General features: G+C 37.3%; 1 protein-coding gene across 3 annotated transcripts in view; it reads right to left on the bottom strand.

Moving 5' to 3' along the window:
- The window catches only part of SYT1 (synaptotagmin 1), a 350802-nt gene that overhangs the window by 36155 nt on the left and 287530 nt on the right, over nt 1-27117 (bottom strand). For all 3 annotated transcript variants that reach the window (XM_017804502.1, XM_017804504.1, XM_017804503.1), the window contains one exon: nt 16334-16451. In XM_017804502.1, coding sequence (XP_017659991.1) covers nt 16334-16451 — 118 coding nt within the window. The remainder of the gene's footprint in view (nt 1-16333; nt 16452-27117) is intronic.

Here is a 27117-nt window from a genome sequence, read left to right as displayed (position 1 = left end):
AAAGATATTAATGTAAAAGTTTCTCATTGTCTGAAAATCCTTTGCCATGGCAACTTAAAATCAGCTGCTTCCAAGTGATTTTAGAGCTTAACCACCCCTCCTAACCCTTGAGCTTCAGACCCAGTATTTCAACCACAACTAATAAATCTTCCAAAGAGGTGTATACATTATCTCTACCAAGACCTGCATGATGAGCAGGTCCATTTACCCTACAGGGACAAGTAATCATTTTGGGTCTCATGTGTTGCAGAAATTATTGTATTAGGAATCCTGTACTCAAGTCACTCAAACTCTGCACATGCACTCCCAGAATGGCTGGGGTGCTGAGATGTTTTTTGCATTACAATGAAGCTGTGTTTCATCAAACTGTATTTTCATGCTACTTTGCACTTGCTGACAGTATTGATCCTCTTATCATCTTCAAGGATATCTGATAAGAATGATCTGATTCAATAGAAGCTTAAGACAGTTTCAGCTACAGATGTACCAAAATTTGCTTTGAAATCCACAGACACTCCTCTCTTCAGCTGATGAGACTGATTATGAAGATAAGCTGAAAAAAACCTGCTACAAATTCAAACGGGAGAATTGTGTACCTCAATTTCTGTGAACATAAAAACCTGAAGAGTACGTTTTCAGCTGTGAGTTTTAAACTGTTGGCTAATGGTTTTCAGGCTTGCATCATACCGCTAGCAGTGACTGTAAACAAGTTAACCCCCCTGAGAAAATACTTGACTCCACACATTTGATAAGGAGTGCTTACCATTTCCTGTTCATCCACTATATTCCTGATTCATGCTCAGGTGACGGCATAGAAGAAAGAATATTTAAAATTCTGCTATATGGCTTTTGTGAGAACATGTTTAAGGGCATGAGCATGATCAAACTGACTGGAGATCTTAATTAAGTACAGCCATGATATAAATAATATACAATAGTTTCAGGGAAGAAAGGGATCTGAGCACAGATGAAAGAAGGAGGGAAAAATAAGGAAATTCAAGACTTACTGTTGTTATTCCTGCTACAGGAGCACTCAAGAAGCCCCTTCTAGTTGAACATTGGCTCTATATGATAAGGGGCAGTCCTGTCACACACTGGAGATGATATGAGTGCAAACAAAGGCACAAAGAAATACTCTCCAAGGTCAGACTTAGCCAAATACATACGGCCAAAACCCAAGTTATTAGTAAATCTGGGAAGAGTTAACTTTAAGGTTCAAAGTAGCATTTAGGTGCATACAGAACAACATTGGCGCATCTTGGGTACTGCAATGAGTAACTGTAAAAAGAGCTTACACATACGCGTGAGAGGACATAGCCATCAGTGTTTTCTGGAGAAATATCTTTTTCTAAGTGTCCAACAACACACCACTGCATCTCCCACAGAATACGTTCACTTAGTCAGCCAATATGTAAACATTTAGGGATATGGAAAAGTGCACACTTTAGATCCCCCTGGGATGAACTCTGGTTGGCTTAGCTCATCCTTAGCACAGAGACAAACTCAGCGGTTGTGACAGAGCTTTGCACAGAGCACAGCCTTTGCAATCTCGATAAAAAAAGGTAGCTGTCCCTGGAAACAGAGAAGGTGGTTCTGAGGACTAGGTTTTCATGAGCAGAACATGCACCAGGAAAACAGGAACCCCAGTCCTGTTTCTTTTCAATACGAGGTAATTTAATCCTCCACCTTCTCCAAGCATTTCCTGTCTTACCAGGGTATAGTCTTAGCTGGTGACTAGGAAATTAAACCCTCTTCTCAAATCTAGACACAAGGAAAGGAGAAGGCAGCTGGGACAAGGACACTTGGTAGGAAATGTCTTGACTTTGCAAAGCTCTGGTTAGGACACTTAAGTGGATGAGGACAGATGAAGGTCTTTATGCGATTTTACTTCCCTGGGATCATGCAAGCATTTTATGTTAGAAAGTGATGAGTTAAAGCCCACCTACAATATATACACTAAAGTGGGAACCAGAAAGTAAGATTTCTCCAAAGGTTCAGAGCAGAAGCTCAGAAGCTAAATTAGTCAAATTCCCAAGTCACTATATTCCCACTGCCTCATGCAACTGCATTTGCAGAGCCATTTGGAATACTAACATTTAGAGACTCCCTGAAAAATGCTAGAGGTACCTCTCAGACAAATACAGTTGAATTTTTTCTCTTTTGGTTTTGTTATGGTGCCTTAGAAAGTAAAGTGTACTTATCAGTCTAAGCACTCCTTAAAACATTTTTATCATATGGTTCATTGACATCCTGGAGTCAGCTCCTGGACAAAAGAGCTCAAGGGAATGTGCATTTTTCTTCTGAGTGCTTCCTTTAAAATTTGGCTATTCAGGTCACTTGATAGCCTAAATTCACATGCCCACTGTCATCTTCCAGTTGACTGCACGTCTAAGAGACCCAGGTAAGCATTAGCTTAAGACCTAAAGTATCTATTAAGCTTATAGTATTAGAAAATATTTTTTGAATTTAAGTCCCTTAATTCACTGAAAAAAACATTAACAGCTTCTCTGTGCTGCCCGAGCTGTGTACAAGAGTTTTGATATAACTGAGACAACAACCTTCTGCTTTTCACTTTAGCAGGGCTTGGTTCTGAATTGCTGATTCAGTGAAAATTTGGTCTCTCTGACTGATAGAACCAGGAAAAGTTGATAAAAGTACAGTTTAAAATGTATTGAAAAACCTAAGTATGGATGGGATTTTCAGAAGTACATAGCTAAGCGTCTTTCAGAGAACTACTGAAAATCCCGTCTGACTTCTAATTCTAATTCTGTTTCTCAAGACAGATAAACAACTTCTAAAATGCTAGCCAAATTTCTACACTCCTGATTGTAAAAATCACAGCCAAATTCACTATTTTACTTGGTAATTTTCTTCCACAGTTAAGTGCAAAATTGTTTGTATATGGTTATTCATTCTATTAAAAATCATCACCCTCATAAGAATGCCACTTTTTGGGTATGTGAGAGGACAAATAAAGATGTACCAATGGTCTGTTTATGCTTGGAAGAGAAAAAAATCCAGAACTCCAGTCACCCACTGGAGTTTAAATTCATGAATTGTCCTTATTAGAAATAAAAATGATAGCAAAGTTCCTGCTCATTTTAGTAAGGCTTGTCTTGCCCTTCATTGCCTTTATTATTACATTATCTATTGAGCTTCATGGCTATAACAGAACTGGAGGTCTGATGTCAGCATATGCTGTCAAATCTGTTTATGTAAAGTTTGAAAATATGCAGTTGAACCAATTTTAATGCTTCAGCTTACCAGGACTTTGGAGCTGAAAAGGCAAGATGTACGTGGATTTAGTGTGGTTACTGAAAATCTAGTGCTGTTCTACAGTGGTTTGTGTTCTATGTGACATTATCAAAACTGTGATATGACCGTGTTAGCTTGCCCAGTCTTCAGTAATGCATAGATGGCAACTCTCTGCATCTTTTATGACCCAAAATTTTTGCCTTTCTGGCAGCTCGCATGCAATTTCTCTCAAAAACTTTTCACTGTAGTTATTCAGGGTTTTTCCCATCTTGCCAAGTATCTTTATCATCCTAACCTGATTAAGTCATTAAGTGATATAATGTTTTTTATATGCCTTATTTCTTCCATTCCGATTAGTTTGTGAGACACTAATTGCTGCATTTTTTCTCTTTACAATGGCTTTCAGATCATTTAGGAATATGTGCTATTCAGACTAGTTTATTACTCCCATAAAAAATTCACATAGAAGTTGTTGACAAGACATAAAACCCACAGACAGTGATAGTTGTTGTTTCCTAGGGGCAAAAAGGTGGCATTCATTTATGCACAAGCAGACCAAACATCTAGCAGTAGACAAAGCCTTTACTAATTCTGTGTCCATGTAGATGCTTAAACAAAACAGCATTAGAACATCCAAAATCTGAGTTCTATCACCCTTTACATAATAAAACAGACACTTCACCTAACAGAAATCAGTTGGACAATCTGAAAATAAACCTTATTGGTATGTTGTGAAATGGCAAAATCTGTGCGTTACAGCTGGTTTTCAGTTCTCCAGATATGTGTGCAATCTGAGAGACAAGGAGGAAAATAAGCAGTCAGTATATGTGGAAAGATAAAACTAGCAGATGGAGAAGCTGGCTTTTATGCTTCTGAGAATAAATAAAAATCAACAGAGAAAAACAAAGGTAAAAATAAAAAACTGAGCATGAACGTTTTGCATCTGACCAGAACACCATCTTTCAATGAAACAACACTGGAATTAATACAGAACAGTATCGTACCATATGGATGCTTGGATCTTTGCCAGAAAAATTGCACCATCTGTCCGTTTACCAAAAAATGGACTGAAATGCTATGAATTTCAGCAATGTCATCATTCTTTTCAATGTGCCAGACATGATCTTGACTAGCGAAATACACTTGTCAGCCCAGTAAGACCAGCAATGGTCCCAAAATAGTGCTTGTAACCAAGTCTGACCCAAAGGTACTGTAATTAATTACATGTCACACTTCAGAAACCCAGGTCAGTAACATAAAATTTGATCACTATTAATGAGGAATTGTCATGTATCGTATTCAGAAGCAACTTAGAGCTCTTCTCTCTGGTTACAATATAATTTTATTAATATTTTAGACAAGAAGTCCAAGCTCCTCCACCTTCATCATCAAGCTGAGCACAAGAACGCTATTTTGTCTATAGATGGCAGTGCTATCAATTTACTTAACACTGTTATCAAACACAACATAAACAGCCATAAACCACATACAGAACATGCACTTATACAATGCATCTATCTCGTTTATTATGCCTGATTGCTCTAAGTCAAATGAACAAAAAAAATCACAACATTCCCACAGGGTTCTTCACTTTTGAAGCCTACTTCATGGAAATTTAACTCAATTTCAGGAATATAATTGAACTAACAGTCTGTTGTCTCAGACAGGATGTCCCTGGCTTCATACTATGCAGGCTGGACAGATGCCAAAGCAGATTTGATTGTAACTCAAAGTATTGGTGAAAAATGACTGGGCTGTTCTGAAAGCAAGATGTATGTGCTGGATGGGTCAGGTACTAACTGGTTGATGCCTGTCTTCCCTTCCATTTAACCTCTCAGGATTCAAATACGCTGGAATTGTAAAGAAAGAGAAAATACAGCAAACAGCAAGTAAAGGAGAAAAGCCAAAGTGCTTATCCTCTGAATGCTCTGCATAAAGCAAACCTGTATACAAAGGCACAGCAACAGAATGCTTGGGGGACCATGCTCTTTGTTAAAGAAAGATGCCAGCAGCCAACAGAGACAAAACTTCATTTCTAAAATCAGGGTATAGCTTAGGTTATTCAGATTCAGGAGAGGAAGTAATGGAATGATTTGGATTATTGGAATTATTTGAGTAGCTATCTAGATTAAAAAAACATTCATTTCCTTTATCCAGAGATCAGAAAGAAAGAAAAAAACCAGCACGTAGCAAGAAAATGAGAATAGATTTAAATACAAATCATCAAAGCATGTTTGTCACGCTTTTTTTTTTTTTTGTTTGAGTTCCCAAGGAAGCACAGTGTAGGTTACTCTTCTGTCTTCTTTGTGTGCAAGTACCAGCCTGGTGACTGACTAGCCCCTTTCCATGCCTTTCTAGTATATTGGCCAGGATCACAGGCATCTTAAGGACATTAAATTCCTAAAAGTTTTGTGAAAGTAGGCAGCCAGATGGAATACAGGAAGACTACTAAGTATCCCTATATAAGCTGAAAGCTCCAACATGGTCTCACCTCTTATTACACACCAGAATATACATTTGTGAAAGAGATACTATGGATGTTCAAACTGTGGAAAAAAGCTTAAATGAAGCATGTATTTTATTAGATATAAGAATACCCAGTCACACTCCAAAATTTAAAGGAAATCATGCCTTATAATCCACTGCTCACAAAACTGTATTTTAAATTACCAGAGGACTACTGTTGGCCTTGGGCTTTTGCCAGCTCTTAATGCAATGGAACATTTAATCAGTGCAAAACCTACCTCAAGGCTGAAAAGTGATCAAGTCATATCCTCTGCTACCTCATGGAACCTGAAGATGAAGACCATAATACCTAGACTCCATAGCAATCGGTATTTTATAATATCACTGACATATTAGTTACACAAAGGAAAGTATGCACTGCTGTATGTGAAAGATGTGATTGTACGAATAATTTAATTTACAAGCAAATGATTGTCTGTGCTTTGTTGTGGATTCTCTTACACTACTCTATATTGTTGTGAGAAGAACTCAAACCTTGATCAAAGACATCAAAGCAATCAATGTTCAGATTAGACAAAAGCAACATCTATCATACTTGAGTCTATTTCTTGACTAATTCATGTCAAAGAACTCAATCAGTAGGAATCATTCACTTGCTCTCCCACAGGGACTACCAGACAGAAAAACTGAGCAGAGCAGCAGATGTAAAGATTATTTTTGTCAAGTGCTAGTTTCCTGACTAGAATCCAGACAGTAACTTCCTGAAGTAGATGTTCCTTAGCAATGGGGTGCTACATATAGTCTCCAGGAATGACTGAGCCAGTCCCTGACTTCCACCCTCCAGGAACCATTTTGGTCCATACCCTTTAAGCTTGCTTAGCCCCAATGAAAATGACTTTGAATAACAACAGCAGAAATCTGCCCCAGAAACGCCTTTGCTCGTACAGCTTTCCAGATCCAGATCCCAAATACTTTATTTCTAAAGTAACATGCACCTGTTTTAAATTAAACATTTCCCCCCTTCTACTTTTTATCCATGAGAGAGCAGCCTGAATTAACTTAGCTTCCAACCAGCTGAAACAATTTGCAGCAGAAGACTTGCTTATGCTGTCATATCCTTACATAAGCATTTCTTCACATCCCACATAGTCAGGGCTCCTGAACTTAAAAAACCTGTTATGTTGCATGCTCTCATAATCACTACTTTTAGCACCCCTCAAATGTTGACAAGCATGTGATGGTTTGCTGACGGGAATCAACCGATACAGCCGAGTATTTCAACTCAGCTTCCTGGAACTTACTGCAGGAATGCATTCCCTCACAACAGTGTTGTGATGAGACTGGCCCTGGAGCCAGCTGTACTGCAAAGATTTCTGGAGAGGCTCAAAGAGAATTTAAGATGCTTTTTTCTCACTAGGGTTCAATCAGGACATTATCATATTCTCTCCACTGCAAAGGTGGATTTAACCTGCAGACCTGTATATGTAAAGTGTTCTGTGATACCACTGGGAATCTGAAGAAAAAGAGATCCTAAGAATTGGCCTTGATAGCTGAGATTAAACAGAACCCGTTACTTCTCTGACCTGAAACAGTTCATACAAAGATGCTGCTGAGCTGCAGAGATTATATTTGGATCCTGAAATCCTCATGTGACACTACTTACAGGACAGGAATTAAAATTTGTATTTGCCTACTATTAGATAATGCATAGCTTTTATTAGATCACGCATAGCTCTATAATGTCTATCTCTATCATTAATTGATTTTTGACAAACTGAAATCTGACAGAGATTATATTTTGACATAGTTCACAAAAACAGATCCTAGAAATCCTCCTTTCTGCCTTCAAAAAAAGAGGTAGAAAACAATGGAGCTTTGCAGTGGGTGGAATTCTTTATGACAGATTTCTTTTTAGGTCTGTTTGGTAAGAAAATCTCTAAATGTTACCCATTTCACATTGGTCAATTGCATTACATAACATTTGATCTTTGTAGTCAAATAAAGAAGTTTATGTCTGTCGTTGCACAGACTAGACAGATGCTATGTGATCTGAGCTTTATTAGTGGCTTTCCCTAACTAGAGTTTTACTGTTCAGTAATTATTTCATTAATATCTAATGTGATGGGATGCAGCAAGAAGCCCCTGCACAGAAATTACTTTGATTTAAACAGAGTAAAAAATGTTGCTATTTGTAAACTCGAAGACAGCTCAGCAGAAATGAATTCATGCAGGGAATGAGCAATAGCATATTCATCAAGAAGACAGAAAAAAGATAGTTTAATAAACACAAGAGGACTAGAGTTACTGCACTAACAATTATAAACCATTAGGAGTTGTTCCCTCCATACTACCAGTTTTACTATTGTCTTATGTTGGTGATAGATGTATCAGTTGAGAGGAACACAGCTGGCTCCATCTTATCAACAAGACTGGTATAATGGAGGAAAAAAACACACAGTTTTTAGTTTAAAATCAATCATATTGTTAAAGGAATTAAAAAAAATTACCAGATTCATCTTTAGCTTTCTAAAACAACTGTTTAGCACTTTAGCTATCTTAAAGAAATTAGATATCTAAATAAAGGTGTTCCTTGTGTAGATCCTTCACTCATACCCATACTTATCTTCAACACATCTGAAAGTTTTACAGAAGTGGTACAAACACGTTAGTGATGAGAAAGAAGACCCTTATTAAGGCAGGACTGTGTTGACATTCACAGCTAATAAATAGAAGCACAAAAATGATAGCCAGGAAGGAAACACAGATAATTCTCACCTCTACCACACGTGAATTTCTTTACAGGGGAAAAGTGGCATTTCTGGGCTTTGCTTTTCTACCCTGTTGGCAGCTAATCTCCAACTAATCAACCTTACCCCCTGTCCCATTACTGACTCAAACAGAACAAGGTGGGACTAAGGTAGCGTGGACTGTGCTGAAGGGGAAAGAACAGGGCTCAAATGCTGGCTTTTCTATCTCATCCATAGCATCATGGAAGTAAAGTGAAAGTGAGGGATAAAATATTTGGAAAGAGAATCCCACTGAGATTCATATCACTCTACTGAGACAGACAAAAGGTACAATGAGAAAAACTGAATGTTGGCATCTCACAACTGAATGTTGGAATCTCAGTCAGCAACAAGATTATATTTCTCTTCTGTTACCTCAAGGCGGGTAATGGGACTTTTATGGGGAACTGCATCAACAGAAGAGAGGGCAGGACTTGAGTTTCACCTTTAGTTAGAATGGTTTTGGAAAATAAATTTTGGAATTGGCAAGGGAAAACTCCCTTTTCATTTTTACTGAATAGCATCTTGCAGCTGCCAGTGGAAAGCTTCACTTGCCAAATGTGTGAATAGATTTGAACAACTGTCACCCATAAAGAATATATGTAAAGTAATAATACCAAGAAAGAACTAGAAACAACTGTTTTCTTATCTGTCTTCTTACGCTGAAGTATGTGCTTTTTTTGTTGTCACAGACATTTTCAGCACAGTGTACTAGAGGAAATGTGCAGTTCCCTTCTTAGCATACAACCCTTGCTCCTTTTAGGAATAATTCAGGATCAAGAGTCTAATTTCTGAAATGTTTCTTTCCACTGAGACGTGCACAAAAGGAGTTACACATTGAAAACAGAGTCAGAAGGTCTATAACAAGTAACCACATAAAGATTTAGCCAAAACTAATTATCTTTCTACCCAGATGGGATTAAACAAACAAAAGATGCATGTGGGATTTAAAGTAATGTAAAAACTTGATTTTAAAATTGTTTCTGTTTCTTCAGACAGTCCCATGAATTTCATCAAACCTCAACTGCACTAACAGTGTAATAAAATGCTCATCATGCTGTCTTAAAAACTGCATGATTTTACAGTCGTGAAAAGGAAATAGCCTCATTTATACTTTCCTTACTTTCTGTGCACATTTAAGCACTTATCTAAACTGTATTTATAGAGACGAAAAAAGTACATTTTCTTTTTGAATTCACCTTTTTTTTTCTTCAAGGCCATTAAAAAAATGATATAGGCTGCAATTTTCAGAGAGTAAAAAAATAAATTAAACTTACTTGTAAGAGAACTGACTAATTTCCCTAAGGACTCCAGACTATCTACAGTATTTCTACATCCATTTTACAGCCACTCACATTGCTATGGAATTCTTGAGGAACTTGAAAACCTAAACCATTAATTACTTATAAGAAAATGAGATGGTTAACACATACATTTTCACATTTGCTTTGGGACTGCATGATCTAATAAAAACTTACTATAATTTAATCAGGGAGAAACATACATAAAAACACATGCAAAATTCATTATTTAGATGTGGCTATTCAAATAAAAGAATAAGAATTCTTTCTGCTCTTTGTTTTGGGGAAGGGAAGGTGGGGAGATATCAATAGAAATGACAGAAAATGGTGACTTGGCAGGCAGAGTCCAACCAGCTGGGTGCTGACTACCTGGACCTTTGGTCAGTGTCTACAATTAAGGAGATGTACACATGAAATAGCCTTTCCTTTCTCAAATCAAGAAGCTGTTCATATAGCTCTTGAGCCAAGGTACTTTTTCAGCACAGTGATTGTCCTAAGGTTTCTCAGAGCAATGCCTACAGGTTTTGTACAACTTAACTGGCAATCAGCAGGCATGGTCTCTTTTTCCTCATTTTAAGCACAGGAGAACAAAACCAGCAATTTGACTCTCTTTCCTTGTACAAATCACCAAATTTGATGGTTCATCTAATACAAAATATTGTTGTGTGCAATAGCCTGTAGCATACGATTCAGTGGAAACTGTGTACTCACTACAAAATGGACAATTACCTGACAATTTCCTCATAAGTCTTTCCAAAATTTCCTGGAATATGAGAGTCTATGTATCCTTTAACATGGCTTCTACGATGAATACACTGTTGTCTGGAATATATTCCGTAATACCTTATTTATCTATTGAAAGAGGACCATTTCAGACGACCCCCCACTTACTGCCCAGTCTTAAGGAAATGTCACCAACAAGGATGTTCTTTCAGGCAGGAGAGAAAGATTTTTAAGTGATGGAGATTTAGTGACTGATGCCCTCACCACTGTAGGAGCCCGCAGTAAATTTACTGCAATGGTGTGAGACCACTTTGCAAGCATTAGAGAGATGTATTGCTGCAGCCACCTACTGTTGGAAGTTCTGCCAGCACAGAAGTAAAGAGATTGAGATATTACATGATGTAGAAATTCTCTCAGTAAGTAGAGATTTTAAAATATTTGTTGGTACTGATTTCTGTTGGATTCCTTAGGATTAGGCTAATTGCAAATGCAGCTATTGTGGTGGCGGTGTTTGTTCGGTTTTTTTACTTTTGCTTTTTAATATGGCTGTTTTCTTTTCCCTTAATACTCACTGAGTTATGCTTACAATATGGCTTACAGCAAGACCATGGCACTAACGGTGTATTTCTCTTCCCGTAATATTGCATTTGTGTTAGCCAGATTTTAAGGTTTCTTATGTTTTAATGAAGTTATTAAAGTGAATGCTCTGACTGCATAATTCATGAGCATTCACTCTGTCTTCAAAGAGCTGGTCTCTAAATAATTTTTATTTTTTCAATTCTTTTCTAAGACATTCAACCAAGCCTTTTGAATTTGAATGCAATATTTAAAATTGTAGAAAACTAGCTGTATTTCTGCTAGAGTACCATTTGGTCCCCAGAGATGGTTCTGAGTTACAGTATTTGCTCGGCAGATACAAAGAGGTGCTGTGTGTTTTCTATTTATAACTCATAAATATTGAGATTAGCTTTCACACATAATGGGCCTGATTATGGCTGCTTTCTCTCCACAACTGTATCTGCAGCTTTCTGTAAAAGGAAAAGCACATGGATCCAATGACAATCCTCTTCTTGCAGTTCTTCCTAAGCATTAATTTGAAATAAATAGTACAATTTAGGGTCTGCTGTAATATCCGTTACCTGGCAACAGTTCCTAAGGCAATACCTTAGCTCATGCCAGCTAGGGCATCTCCTCCCCATTGAAACTCTAGGTCTGACTGGGAGGAGTGATGAGAGGCAGCAGTGGGGTGGAAATAAGAGGGAGGTATATTGCTTGCTTCTAGGAGACATTCCTGGTAAACAGATTCCCTGAAAGTGAAGCATACTAAAACAATACAAAGAGAGCAAATTAGCTTTCAAATATTTTTAGAAGAATAAGCCATACTGAAATTAATCCTGAAAAGATGATGTGTTAAGGCTTACACTTATTGTCAGCTACTAAAAGATGACTTCTTGATACAAACCAGGCTTTCACCACAAATACACAGAGTCACTGAAGTTCTTAAAAAAAACAAACCCAAACCAAAAAAGGCACTTAAGCTGAATGGCCTGAGTGGCTAAACACCCATAATAACAGTCTGTTCAAGAGCCAGCCTCAGCCTCTTCTGAAGGTTCAGATGGAAAATGCTTTTCAATTTATTCAGGTAGTTTATTTCAAAGATTGGTTTAATCAAAGCAGGGAAAGTTGATGGAAGTTGAAATGAAAGTTTTTCTTTTATGTTAGGAACAAAACTGAATGGCTATGACTAAATGCATGGAAACCTACAGAACTGCCTGCACAAATGTATACATATATATTTGGAATTTTCCTGTGTAATAAAAAGAAGCACCATATTTATCACACAGGCCTCATTTAGGTAACAGTGAGATGTGCTGAGGGTTGAACAATCAATTTTTCTTTGAAAAATAAGTTAATACAAAATAGGATTAAAATGAATTTAGATAGAAGTTTTATATTCATTTAAATCTCTATCTGAAATCAGTATCACTTTGATTTAAATTTATATCTTATACGGGAGCTGCAGATAGGTTGTGCTGTCTTTCTGGAGCAGAAGGGATTGTAAACCTGAATAAAGCACATAACAGACAACCTTTGCAAACTGAATGGTATTGGTAAGCTGCATTGTGCCCTCATTAATGAATTAGCTGGATTATGTCTCTATGGCCTGTTTGGAGAGATTAAACTGCAAACTGGTTTTGAAATATTCCAATTCTGTAAATGAAATAAATGAAATAAAAAACAAAATAAAACTAAGAGAGTAACTTAGGAGTCTAAGCTCCCTGTAAGACCTAAACTTCTAGGTCTTGTAGACATGTTGGGTGAACAATGCTTATAAAGCCACCCAAGATCACCGAATTCAGATAAATAAAAATAATCTCTTTATAGTTTAAATTCCTACCTATCACCTGCCAGATGTCAGATTCATTAAAAATGCATTCAAATATAATTCAAATAATTAAAATGCCATTCTAGAATGTGCAAAATTGCTTCCCAGAGGCCCATGCTCACCAGAAGTAATAATTTTCACTTGTCATGGTGACTTGATGAGCTCAGGCTAAATAGTTCCAGTGTTTGAGCCAAGGCTTGCTCTAGTCACAGCCTGATGTTGCAATTAAGTTTAAGACCTGGGAGTATTTTGCTCAGATGGGTGGTATGGTTTTGTTACAAGAAGTGTAATGAATTTGATGATTAGTTTGTTGTCTTTTATTGTCTGTTTCCACAGCAATTTATGCTTGGTTTTTGACTGCTAATAAAAATTATGGAAAAGTTTAAAATGATGGTGATAAAAGTTTTTATAGAGGTGTTTTTTTTTTTTTTTTCCCAGCTCCAGTAACCATTAAATATCGTATAGATGCTGACTAGGAAGAAACCCTGTAGAAATGCTAGGAAAGGTACTTTGATCTTTCTCTTGCTCTGGATAATGTAATGCTTTTGTAATGGGGCTCTCTATCTGTACAACGTAAATATACATGTTAAAAAAATCAAGCATGTATTTAAACCCGATTGACCACAATTACAGATATAATAAATTTCTAAATAGAGGTTTAGACGACTATGGAGCCTCAGTGACCGGTTCTTTCTGTTGGGACTAAAGATAACATAAATGCTAAAACCTCCCACATCATTGAGGTGCAAAGGTATAGCAGACATTTACTAGCAACAGTAATTCTCAAGATGCAGAGAGAAGCAGCCAGAAAGTTGTCCACCACTGTGCTGTGAATGCTTGGCAGCAGTATGTCAGACCTCCTGCAGGAGCCTGAGCCTTGCTCCTTCTCTCTGTGAGGCAGGGAAACTCCCCAGAGAGGCATAAAGGCTGGGAGCAAGAGAAAGCAGAGCCCTTACCTGCCTTCTGCTTTTCCAGCATCTTCTCAAAAGTAGGAGAAAATAATAAAAACACATATTCCAAACTCAGAAAGATATTTTTTGCCTATTTTTGACAAACTTCTAAGATTTTTTTCCCCTATCTCTGTCAACTACATGATTTCCACCTCTTGCTAATGGCTTTCCCTTGGTGACAGTTAAGTGCTGTGGAATATATAGGTAACATTCAGTTTGAGATGACATTTGATTGTTAACATTCTCCCACCTCCACCGCCGTGCAAAACTTTCAGTTTTGCAAAATGAAAAGCCATTTTATTATCTAGAGAAAATAACAAAACTAATTTGCTAATTGAGATGAAATCCTGTCACCTTCATTACTACTTAGAAAATACGTTTAGTATGAATAATGGCAACAGAATCTCAGCTTGATTTCCAAAGTTGTTTCTGCATAATTTATTCAAAAGATAAATTCCCTAATGAAATATACTGGATCTACTTTAAACCAACATCATTTCATCTATAATTACTGCCTCAGGAATACTGTACTAACTGCCATTTATCACTGTCAGTGACTTCTGAATTCCTGCTACAACCACGGTACCCCATTGGGTTTGTTTGTCTCCAAGAGAACACAATGTTTCTAGTTTGGCATGGCCTTAAAAAGGAGAACAAAACCTGTCACTCCCTAGAAATATATTTAAATGTCCTCTCTTTGCATTCAGTAGAATGCATATAATGCATTGTATTGGAAATAACTATGAAGAAATGAATGGGGCTGAACCACGTAGAGAAGAGTAAGCCCCATTCTTTTCCTCATAGTTATTTCCAACACAATGCATTATATTTTTTATCTGAAGTTTGTAGAAACTCTTCAGTTTATTAGTGCTTCCCCAGCCCCTCTCTTTTGTTTCTTGAAAGCTGAGTACCCATTATCCATCACATTTCTTGCAAAGTTTGGAAAAGAATATAGATGCTCTGGCTCTCAGAGCTATACTTCACTCAAAACCCCCCACACTTTGTCATTATGAGAATGACAATGTTAGGAAAACATTAGGAAGTAAATGTGCTTAAGAACATTAATTTGCAATTTGTTCAGAATGAGTGTTAAGGAAACTATTAGTGCTGAGTCCTAATCCAGTGTCCATTTTGGACAAGAACTAGACTTTATTGAGGTAATGACTACAACAGCATTTGGATGTCTTTTACTTTACATCTGTTGCTTTGCAGTGGATGAATTTAGAAGCAAGTAACACAAGAAGATAACTGGTTACTGATAAAACACTTTGTTTTCCCTTACTTTGTGAAGGTCCTCCAGTTATGGTTCATCAAAAATGGTAAATAAAACCTTCAGGCTTGCTTTTAGTAAGTTCCCATTTCTCCATTTATTTTGCATATAACTCTTACTTTGGTCTAAGATTATAAGAAAAATAAAAGCAAACCACTTTTCTTCTTGTCACTTGCTAAATTGAAATCAGCAATTACATCATCTGTGTACTAGAGGCAGCTGTAAAAATTTTCAGTTCTAGAACTGTACTGGAAATAGCATCATTCTCAATAGTGGGTAGAAACTGTTTCTTCTAAACAGAGTGTACACAAAGTAAGATTTTCTGGGAAAGACCTCACCTTATAAAGCGTTTTGTTATTGAATTCGGTCTCAATTAATTGGCAATTTAGACAGTAATTCGTGTCCAAATTCCAGATGTACCAGAGAACAGAAACCTGCACGGAGGTCCACCAGGTCCCTGGGACACAGCCCTGATGCCACCTGTGCTGACTGCACCCTGTTCCTTATAGATGGCAAACATCATGTCGCTCACGGTGTGTTCAGCCTTACCACACGGAAAGAATATGAGGACTATTTGTAGGTACTGAGCGTGTTGGATATATCAGCCTCACTGACTACCCCACGTGCAAGACTGTCATTTTGAATTCTGATGTGCATGCAGATACAGTGCACTCCTAACTCAGTGCATGGAAACAATTGCAACACAGCCCTTCAAATGTAGAAACAATTTTCCTAGCACCTAAACCAGCAGTCAGCATGGTGACCTATGGCGAGTTCCTCCATTATGTATTATCAGTAACATTGCAGGGAAATGCTCACATTTTGTGAGATTAAACAGACAATAGGAATTGTAGTCAGATTTTTTTCTCTTGCCTGAATAGTCTGTATTTATTTCCAGGCAACAGGAGAGAAGAAAAGTACAGAGAGCTTGCACTGTCATCTGATCATTTAACTCTTTAGACCTTGTCTTGGAGTGGAATGCAATGTATTCTGATATTCTTTTTCTTTTTAAGCTAGAATGAGTTCTGATATACTCAACCATGCCCTAACTTTCAAGGAAACAAACCCCACATTTTTCAGACAGGGAAAAAGAGTCCTTACCTTCTTAACCAATAGATAGATCTCCAATAGAAACTTAGTTCATTTTCTGCCTTTACAAGCCTGCAAAATCTACAAGCAGATTTTCACACACATACCTGATAGTCCACCAACATCCATCTTCTTCAGGTTCTTTGCTTCCAGAATGACAACAGTCAGTTTGCCAGCAGTAGGCACATAACGGAGGGAGAAGCAGATATCACCCAGCTTTTCTTGCTGTGAAAGCAAACAAGACATGATGTAATATTTTATTCATTTTTTGTACCTTTTAAAAATGCAATTTTGAAAGCCCCATAGAAAATTAACAGGATTACATCTCCAACTCATACTGTTAAAGAAAACAATCAAATGAACAATATTGAGATGTCTACCACAGATTGTCCAGATTAAATCCTTAATAACCTCAAGTCCGTTGTAGCAACTATTCTGTATGGAAACAAAGGAAGTTAGGTGCTGGCTGCAAAGTAAGTAATACTGCTCAGCATTTCACCTCTGACAATCAGGGTTCCACAAATACTGTTGTTCTTTAAATCAAGTCAGGATTGTTTTGTTTTCCCCAGGTTGTTTTTCAATGGAAATCAACTAACACAACTACTAGGCTGTTTCCCATGAAACAGTAACATGGGTCTCTCATCCCACTTTGTCAAAAAAGCAAAAAGTATAAAAAACCACAAAGCACAAAATATTCAGTATTAAAAAATACTTGTCTCCTACCTGCTATAAAAGAAAAAAAGGCAGATATAGACCACAAAAGGACACAGTACATCCCTCCTTTCATAAGGAATGGCTGGAAGGATTTGGTTTTGCTTTGCAGCCTATCCTCTGGGATCCTGCCAAATCCAGCCTTTTACTATTTTATGTATTTTCATTGCTTAGTACCTTCCTAGCAGTCCTGGCAAAGAGACAAAGGCTGAAGTATATTCAGAATTACAGGAACTTTGTTTCAAAAGGAAGAATAAGAGATATGAACTTGCAGATACAAGAAAGGGGGGGGGGAGGAGAGGAGGAGAATTCTGCTTAGAAATTGTCACTACCATGATCCAAGATGCTTTCCTCCTTCCCTTTAAGCCCAGCTGTATCTCTACGAGGCTAACAAGACTGCTTTTGAGACAAGAAGGATTAGATTACACTGAACAGTCCAATAAAGAATTTCAGACAGCAATGTTTCTCTTTCAAAGGCAGTAGTTCTTGTGGCATGTCTACTTTCACAATTTATTCTGACACTGGAGTATAAAATACATTTCTATGACTACATCTCTTTGGTTCCAGTATTTCCTTAGAATAAATTTGAAGGTTGTTTGTTGAAATTTCAGGGGGTGTATTAAAGCTTTTCGTTTAGACACCAGGTAATTTTTTGCAGGAATTATGCACCATTTCCCTGTACGACAAATGCAAGAATAATATGGCAATTTACCTGGTTCAAAGAGCCAAGGGGAAAGAGGCAAAGTCAGAACCTTACCTAAAAAGCTGGAGGACACTACGGAAAGCAAATGGCTCACAATGGATGTAGTGGGTATTTCCTAGGGAATAGCCAGTCCATGTGCAAAGGACTTTACTTAAAAAAAGTGACAGACTCTAAACTGATTATTACAAGTTGGGACCGAAACTCAGGGATTGCAATAGATAGTTCCCTGCCAGACATCAGCTCAGTGATCACCAGGGGTGAGGAAACATACAGAAAAAACACAGTTATGTGTAGTTAAAAAATGCTCAGACAGGACACAACAAAATGGCTCATGATGTTAAACGTGTATTGTATAAAAACGCTGTCAGAATGGATGTGTGCCAGTATTTTGAAAACTTACAGTGCCCTACCCACCTCAAAAAGGATACATTAGAATTGGGAAAGATTACAAAAAAACTCAGCAGGAATGATCAAAGATATGACACAGTTTCTGCAAAAGGAATAGGTAAGTAGATTAGGACTCTTTAGGTTGTAAAGTGGGTAGCTGGGGAGCACTATCTAGCCCAGAAGGGCTAGAATGACATTATTGCCTTGCTCAAAAGAACTGATACAAATATCATAAAATTTACATTTTTAGCTCATATCTAGAATAACCTAAGATGTCTTTCACAACATGGACTGCGCTGCTACGGAATAATTTAGTATTCCTCCCTGACTTCATATACTGTTATAAATCCCAGCACAGATTCAGATTATGAAAATACAGACTTCAGCCATGCAATCTGCATAGCTCATGCCTGGCTTGAACTCAGCCTGCAGTGGCACGGTGACAGCAAAACACACTCCTGTTCACCTGACATTTGGTGAAGTTGATCTATCACTTGCAGGTTGCTCAGAATGGAAAAAATCAATTGCTTATTGATTTGTGTTATCATGATCACAGCTTACCAGCTGCCCTGTGTTTTCTGTGGTCGCTGCTTTATTACATGGTAGTCTTGGTTTAAATTCACCTGGTTGATTCATGGGGCTCTGAGTGAGACTGAAACACAGTATATATGAAAGCTCAGTTTAGTCGCCCCATCTTGGAGGCCTTTGTACTCTCATACCAGCCAATATTCAAGGGTTCTGTCCTTACCGGTAGATTCTCTAGGTGGAGCTTTAGTTGTAGCAGCATGGGAACTTCTATTCTCTTTTAAATCGATACCATGCTTCTAATTGTTCCTTTGAGCGGATATTTTAAAATTTTTCTTTTTGGTTTTTGTTTGTTTGATTGTGTTTAGTAGCATAAAATGATGCTAGGATTATTTTTTCTGATGTGAGGGCTTCAGCAGAGGCTGGAGAAGGTACTTTACACACAGTTATTGCCACGGAGACCATCACCTCTCACCAGCCTTTCTCCATCTGTAATCATGTTATGCTTCTCTGCAAATACTGCAATTGTCTACACAGAAGAGTAATTTTAAGAGAGAGTTTAATGCCTTTTTAGTATCTTCTACTGGAATTTTAGCTGCAGGAAGCGCAGAGAAAAAGCCAGCCTCATGTAAACAGCCAGTTTTCCATAGATCACCAGCAAACCATGGGAAATGGCAGCAGATGATAGCTTCATTCCAGTGAATAATCTGAAGACAAAGCACAGGCACCTAATTAAGTGCCTCCAGAATCAATTCTAGTACCTTTCTTGTTGGTATTAAAATCTGTATTAACTGCAGTTCTCAATACTTCTTTTACTTGTAACCTTTTCTCTTTGCATGACTGCCACATTTTTTTTTATTTTTTTTAATTTAAAAAGTATTTGTCAGGCGAAATACTGCAAGTGGCAAAACTGCAATGAAGCAACAAATAGCAATCACTAGAGGTGTGGTTTGCAGGAGATAATTACAAACCCCTGCAGGGCTACACGCTACAGATGAGTGCTGCTGGTATGGTGATTATCCCATGGAGGTGTCTTATTGTTATTATTAATTTCTTTCAGCCCTATATATAAATAATTTATATTAGTAAATTACTTTGATCTCTGATGGAAACTGTAAGTTAATGTTAGAAACTTCCAACTGGGAGGTTCATAGACATTAACCTATTCATGTATAATGCCTAAACACCAATCAAAAGATTCTCTCCAGCTAAGCACTTCATAACTTCATTACATTTAAAGAGGATCCAATGGAGCAGAACATAAATGACACAGACAGGGCTGTTAACACTTCTTCAGCTTAGGAAAGGCTATTTGAAGTCCTGTTGAGAACCTGGACTTTTTAGAGATGATTCTTAAGTGGTTCCTACCTGTTCAGTATTTCTTCTATTTGTCAGTAGTCATTTTTGCCTTGACAGTATACTCTCCTAATGAGCTACAGAGAAAAATGCTATTATGTAGATTACTCTCGTTTGTACTGCAGAATGTCTAACAGAGATATCTATCTTATTAATATAAACATTCTCCACATTTTTGTGGAAGATATTATGAGAAAGTTGATGCTTGCAGCTCTCTTGGTAAAACAATACCAAAAAAACAAGCCACAGCACCATATGCTTTTCCTAATTGGATCTATGACTCCAAAACAATCAGTACAGGAAGGACACAAACAGAGTGAAGGGGGTTTCCAACTTTAGTACCCAATTTTGATTGTGAATATTTGCATAAGCCTGAGAGAAAAACAATATGATGTGGTTTATGGACAAAGACTCAAAATAATACCATTTTATGCTAATAAATATTTACAATGGAAGCTGATAATGTTCACTGAATAGTTTTCACAGCAACTAAAATGCTTTAAAACCCTGTAAAGAAAACAGGGACAGCATAAAGGTGGGTTATAAGTTAAATTCAGGAAGCCCATGTAAACTGTAATGACAGAATCTCTAATCCCAATTCCCACACTGACGGGCTTCAGACAGTTTTGAGGCCATCGCATTCTGTCTACACAGGGAGATCTCAAATCCAATAAATTCCTTTTCTTGGCATGTAAGGTATGAACACACTAAGCCTCAAAAAGGGCCAAAATAATACTAATTACAGAATCACATGGATGCAGTAATTGTGACATAAAATTGTGACATAGACTGGTCACAACTTCAATTAAGCCATGATAGCAAGTGGGCAGAATTAGAAACTCATACACATAGCTGGGATCTACAATTAGGAAAGTATTGCTCCCCCATACCCCATGGAATAAATAGGGGACACACTGGGAAAAGGAAATACTGATTTGTTGGGCTCCCTTTTTTTTTTCTTTAAAACTGATATTTTATTTCTACCACAGCTGTTCAACAGTACCAGCTTCAAAGGCATTGCATTTTTGATACGTACATGGTTAAAGAAGAAAGCAGAAAATTTCAAACTTGCAATAGGTATAATCAGTAAAGAAAGAATCTTTTTCTTCTATGCTGGCAAATCAGGGCACAGATGAGTCCACAATATGAAGATGATTCTGCCACAGTTAGGCAAAGGAGTGGGAAGGGACTAAGAGGCTCTTAAAACTCAGTTTGCAGAAGCAGGCTAGAAATAGCAGGGAAAGATAAGGAAGAACTGGAGAGAGAAAGAAAAGCTGAAGCTAACGTGTCAGCCCATTATTACAGCACTTTTGGAGACTATCACATGAATACGTATACACACCAAGTATCACTGTACCCTAAAGTCTTGGCACTACTTTTGGGATAAAGTATTGACATCAAATAGGAGAGGCAGAGACCTCCTGACCTTTTCAGTCAAAAGGTAGATTGCAGAAGTAGCTGTTTCAGACTCACAAAATGTTATCTAGAAGTCCAGTCAATATAAACTTAAGGCCTTTAACAACTAAACCATTAATCTGACAATCCTTTGCTGTCTAAAATGAATACAGAAGTCATGTTGGCAGTAAATAGGTGCTAAAAGCCTCTGGAGAGAAGGCAGAACCCTCTTTCTGATTGTACCTACTGCACTTTTGAAGAAAATATTTTAAAACCATATGAAAATGTGAACAATCAAGTGTCCTACTGCATGGTTCCTTATTCAAGGATCAGTCTTTATTTTGGGAATAACCCATTTGTCTTACAAAACAGAAGTACAGAACGTCTGTGATCAAAAGTCTCTCCTGTTTGCTTTTACTTTTTCTTTCAGTAGTGTCTTCATAGATGATACCCTCTTCAAATATACAAAATTGGCCATAAAAGGAAGCTCCTGATAATGTAAACTGTTCGGTTACAAGCCACGTAACAAGTAAATTAAGCAGCAAAGTGAAATAGGTTACAGCAGGAGACCTTGGAAGAAACAGAGAGTTCTTGAGGCAGGGTCTGGAGAGCTCATTTTGGATCCCGTAAAAAAGGCACTAGCAGGGAAAACAGACTAAAGAAGAGATGTAAGGGGAACAGAGAACAGAAATAGAAGCAAAAGTCCATGAGACAAGTTTTAAAGGGAGACGTTCTAGGGCAGACAGGGAATAATCTTTCGAATGAAATGAATTTCTTAAAGGTATTGGGAGGTGATATCTGTAGATATACAGTCATGCTTTAAAGTAGGAGTGAGGAAGAGCCCAAAAAAATGGTTTAGTTGCATATTTCTTTTGACAGATTTCCCTACTACAGTCCTACTCTCTGACTCTTTTGTGATACAACTTCTGTATGCTAGCACTACTGTTTACCCTTTCTTATAGGGAACAGACCTAGCAAGATCTTTCTTTGGAATGACAACAAAAAAAATCTACTTTTTTTTTTTTCCTTCTTCTCCCCCAGTCCTCCTCCAAACAGCACTACTTGACACAGAAATTCATGATAAATCTCTGTCCTCTTATTGCAATATATATATAAGTAATAGATTGCATTTCTTTAAACTGCTATAACTACATAATATTCTCCAACAAAATGGTAAATTGGACTTGAAAGCAAGTGGGCAATAATCTGAACCAGCCAACGTTATTAAAAAATTAACGAGCTAGATTTTGTCAGCTAGTCCTCCTTTTAGTCCTCTCATAACATTTTTAACTGTTTAGAGAAAGCACTTCGATTACTGCTTTCTACAAAGCAGAGGAAATGAAAAGAGAAAACACTGTTATTAGTAGTAGAAAATGACACTTCACGGTCATCAGTTTAAAAGCATTACAATCAGCTGCTTCTTGAAAAATGAGAAATGCTGTGGCCAAAGGCAGTTGAAATCAAAGATTAGCAGAAACACACTCTTTGATTTCCAGACAAAAGACCATGCTACCAAACATATCAAGTTCTTAAGTAAACAAGAAGAAAATTAATTTCTTAAATAAATGAGAAAGGGAGGAATGAATTAAAATAACCATACATGGCTGAACATCACAGTCTGGTTTTCTGTAACTCTTTGCCTACTCCCAAATGCTTGCAGCTGGCTGCTCTGCTTTAGTGATTGCATCTCCCTCTATATTGCCACTTGGTTTCTCCTGAGCTCCTGTCTGATCATATTTCTAAATGTCATTCACATCTACGCAGGCCAGTGCACAAAACAAAATTAATTTAACTGAATGGCACATTAATATTATTACTTTTGACAGCATGGAAAACTTATTAAATGCAGGATGTCATAAGGCTAGTCTTCTAGTGAGTAGTCTAAGTACAACATTGAAAGGAAATGTAATACATCTGAAAGATTTTTTTTTGGCTTATCAGACATTGTGAGAAGTCAAATCATTACGCTTTCCCATAATTATTAGAATATTATATATACACTGCCGTCACTCTACAGAAAGTTGCTGTCCTCCTGCGATAGGGTATAGGAAGCCACAATACAGTACCCTTGCTTGACTTGAAAACATCTCCGGTAGTAAGTATGAGCATCTTAATGCTCAGTTAATGTAGTATCTACTATCAAGAGTGTTTTAGTTTCCAGAAGTGATTGAATTCAGAGCTTTAGATTATGGATTGAAATTACAGCATACAGGATCAGTAGACAGCAGAGAACTGTAATTAAGAATCAAATCAATTAGCAATTTCTTACTTTGAAGATGTAGGGCTGGATGTGATACTGTGCTAAAAAACTGTCATGAACAGAGTCCTTGCTATGATGACCATAAATTATTGACTAATGAAATACAGAACAAACAAATTTAAACAAGTAGGTGGGAATGATCGGTATGATGGAACAAGTAATCACCTATGGCTGCTGGTAAATACTGCTGAAGTTCAACAGCCCCAAGGAAAGACTATCAGGCAAAACCAGTGCCTCCATTACTGAAGCCATACAATATATTTCTATTTGTTCTGCAAGAACCACAAAGAATTCAGTGGAATGTATGGATTATCTTCACAGCCAGCCATCTTCTTCCCTTTCCTGAAACTGTAACAAACTACTAAGACATAAAGACCTTGCACCTCATACTAATTCCAGCTATGTTATAAATAAATGGTTCTTTTTGCAGTGTTCCTACAGCTTGGTTCACTCAGCTCCTGTTGATTTATGTCCTGTTTTTTCTCATCTCCTGCTTGCTGTAACACCAGTTCAGTTTTCAAGTTCTTCCATAATAACCCCTAGTAGTACTTTCAGCTTCCTTCCATGACCTCAATTGCAAATCCCATAAAATACATCAGACTCCTGCAAAATCTCTTAAAATTGCCAACTGGCCAAGAGGCAGTATGTAAAGTCATTGTTTTAAAACTGGAAACTTTCAACCTAGTTAGAGGCAGGCCAAACAGACCATGTGATGACCTGCCATGTGCTCAAGGGTTTCCCTGAACAAGGCAAGAATCTGAGTATCTACCCTCTTTAAGGCATTGCATTCCTTTACATTTACAGGAACCTTCTTATCATGCTCTCCAGCTTCCAGGGCAGCATGCAACACAATTTTGTGCCAAAAGAAGCCTGTGCCTTTATTTTCACACAAAAACAACTCAGCCACACAGACAAACAAGGATCTTCACTGTACAGCAGCCACAGCAGTGACACGAAAGGGCTGCAAACCAGGGGACTGCACAGCAAGATGAAAAGGAACTGTGTTTGCTAATGGGAAAACAACACACTAAAACAGCTGGTCTAAGTTAACAGCTGATAGGTGAAAACTTATAATAAGACAGTTCTCTGCCTGTAATTTATCAAGGTGAAGAAGATTTTCCTTCATGTATAATTTCACTCAAGTCAATGTCATCTTTTTTTTTTCCATTCATTGCTTCTGTGCTACAAGCACAGGCAGGATTTAAAGTCCTTTTATGTATCATTGATTTTCATTGCTCATGTTGTCCTATTCTACTAATTTTTGTACTGGAGATTTTTCCAGAGCATCAAAACTGCCTAAAAATATGAGATGGGGTAAATGATATGTAGCTGGAAAAGAGGCAAGCTGAAAACCTCAGAAAAGCTCCGAAAAAATCCTGTTCTAGTGCTCCCTAGTTTGAGGGAAATCATAAATATGTAAAATACTCTCTCAGATAATTTCAGTATTTTTGTCTTGGGTTGCAATGAAGAAACTAATATATGCCTCCTCGTACAATGCCTTGTGTTATATGTCTTAAGTTCAGCACATTAAATATTTGTGCTCAGTTCAAGAATGAGGTCCTTTGAACTAGCGCTATATATTCAAATCTATTGACTCACCAGGCTCATATCCACTTCTTAAACTAAGCATTCACATTTTTATGAAACTACTGAAATATATTCAAGTTTTTGGATAAATACATAGTGGCAAACCCCTCTTTAATTACTCCACTTCTTCTGACTATTTCACTTCAACAAACTTTCTTAGCACATTCTTTAGGAGGACAAGGCAGCTCATCAAAGGTCATCATAGCAATCAGTACCACACAATTTCATTAATCTCTTCAGTAAAAAGAGGTCACTGCAGTCATCTATAAAATCTAGGAAAGAAGACTGCACTTATCATAAAATCTCTGGCTCAATGATGATCATTTTTAATAAATCTTAGACCACAAGGGAAATTTCAGAAGACTGAAACAGTGGTAAAGTTATGCCTCTCTGACTCAGAAAAAGGCCAAATGGGATGAAGGTGGTATCTATCAGCCATTTGCCTTTTATCAAACCCAGATGAAAACAAAGAAGAACTCATAAAAGTTTGTATTAATGCTGATTTAAAGGATATAAAATATAATGAATGTGAAGTCACATTGTTTTATAGAAAAAAGGTCTTTTCAACTAAAACCAGATTCATCTTTGATAACACTGTAAATTTAGTTGATGAAGGGAACATGCACATTTTTTTTCTTTTTTCTCTTCGAGGTCTACTGCTGTTTTTATAGATGGGGAAGAATTTTTGCTGATAAAGTAAGCAGGTGATATAAGTACTGTCATAACAGTAAATAATAACGCAACAGGTTGGTCAGAGAGAAAGTACATAATTACCATAGAGAAGAGGAAGCATCATGTATTAAATGGCTTCAACCTATTGAAGAAGGGTGCAACAAGAATCAACGACTTGGAGTAGAATCCAGTAACATCCAATAGCAAATAAAGTACACATTTTTAAAACAGTTGGAGTACTTGCTGAAGCTATAAGGGACATGTTATTTTCTTCATCTATTTATGTCTTAGAATTAGAAACTTTCAAACTCTTTGGGTTTGAAGACCTTCTAAGAGTTTTCCAGTGCTGGTGCAAAGCTGCCTCTAAACAAACATGGGTCTCCTGTCAGCAACCTTCTCTTTGTACCCTTTGCCAGTAAGGTCTCACTCAGAATTTTTGAATTTTTTTGGAAGTCAGCATGCCACGAGGAGATCTGAGCTTTCAGAATTTGCAGTCTATGGCCAGGCAGCCAGGACAAAATGCCAAGGGCTAAGAATCAGACACTTTCTAGACTTTTGCTCCAAAACCAAGCAAGGTCTAACTTTCAAGTTTGTAAGGGGGTTTCCTTGTGCCCACTTCCTCCCAACTTGGCACTAGGAGAACATTAATATCTCTAGGATGCTGCCTGTTTCCTAGACTGAGCTTGATTATATGAAGTTCTTTAAAATGTTCCTTAAAGATCTAGGAGTCCTTCGGATTTAGGGCAGACAACATCATCTAATTTAGACAAATGCCTGATTTGATAGGAAATAGCACTATTTCTAAATGAAAGGTTTTTTTGAAATGGGATTTTTTTTCAGAAATGAAATTTTAATGTTAGCTAGTCTAGGCTCAATGCAAATAAAATAGATCATATTTAAAGATATGTCATCCTCAGTGACTCATAAAAGCTCATATAGTGGTGCCTTCTGGCAACAAACCCAAGGAATCAATGAACAGGTGGGCTAAAGAGTCTAAGGAGCACGTCCCAATGTTTATACACAAGATAGTCACAGCTTTACATGCAGTGCTTATGCTTGAAGGGCTGACTAACAGCTATTTTTTATGACCGGGAACATATAAACAGAAAGAGCTTTAAATTCTTATATAATGTGACTGGTATTGGTGCTTGCAGGAACTTATGCCAATTCTGGAACTCTACAGCTGAAATCCAAGCAGGAAACCAATACTCTCAAGTCATTCTGGAACATATGATTGCTGCAGAAAATCTAGTAGATATTAATTAAAATCTGTTCTCATTTACAATTATAATGTA

Source organism: Lepidothrix coronata, unplaced genomic scaffold, assembly GCF_001604755.1.
Source record: "Lepidothrix coronata isolate B3197 unplaced genomic scaffold, Lepidothrix_coronata-1.0 Scaffold9, whole genome shotgun sequence".
NCBI classification, from domain to species: Eukaryota; Metazoa; Chordata; class Aves; order Passeriformes; family Pipridae; genus Lepidothrix; species Lepidothrix coronata.
Note: the sequence above shows the minus strand (reverse complement) of the source record. Positions and strands in the feature narration are given on the sequence as shown.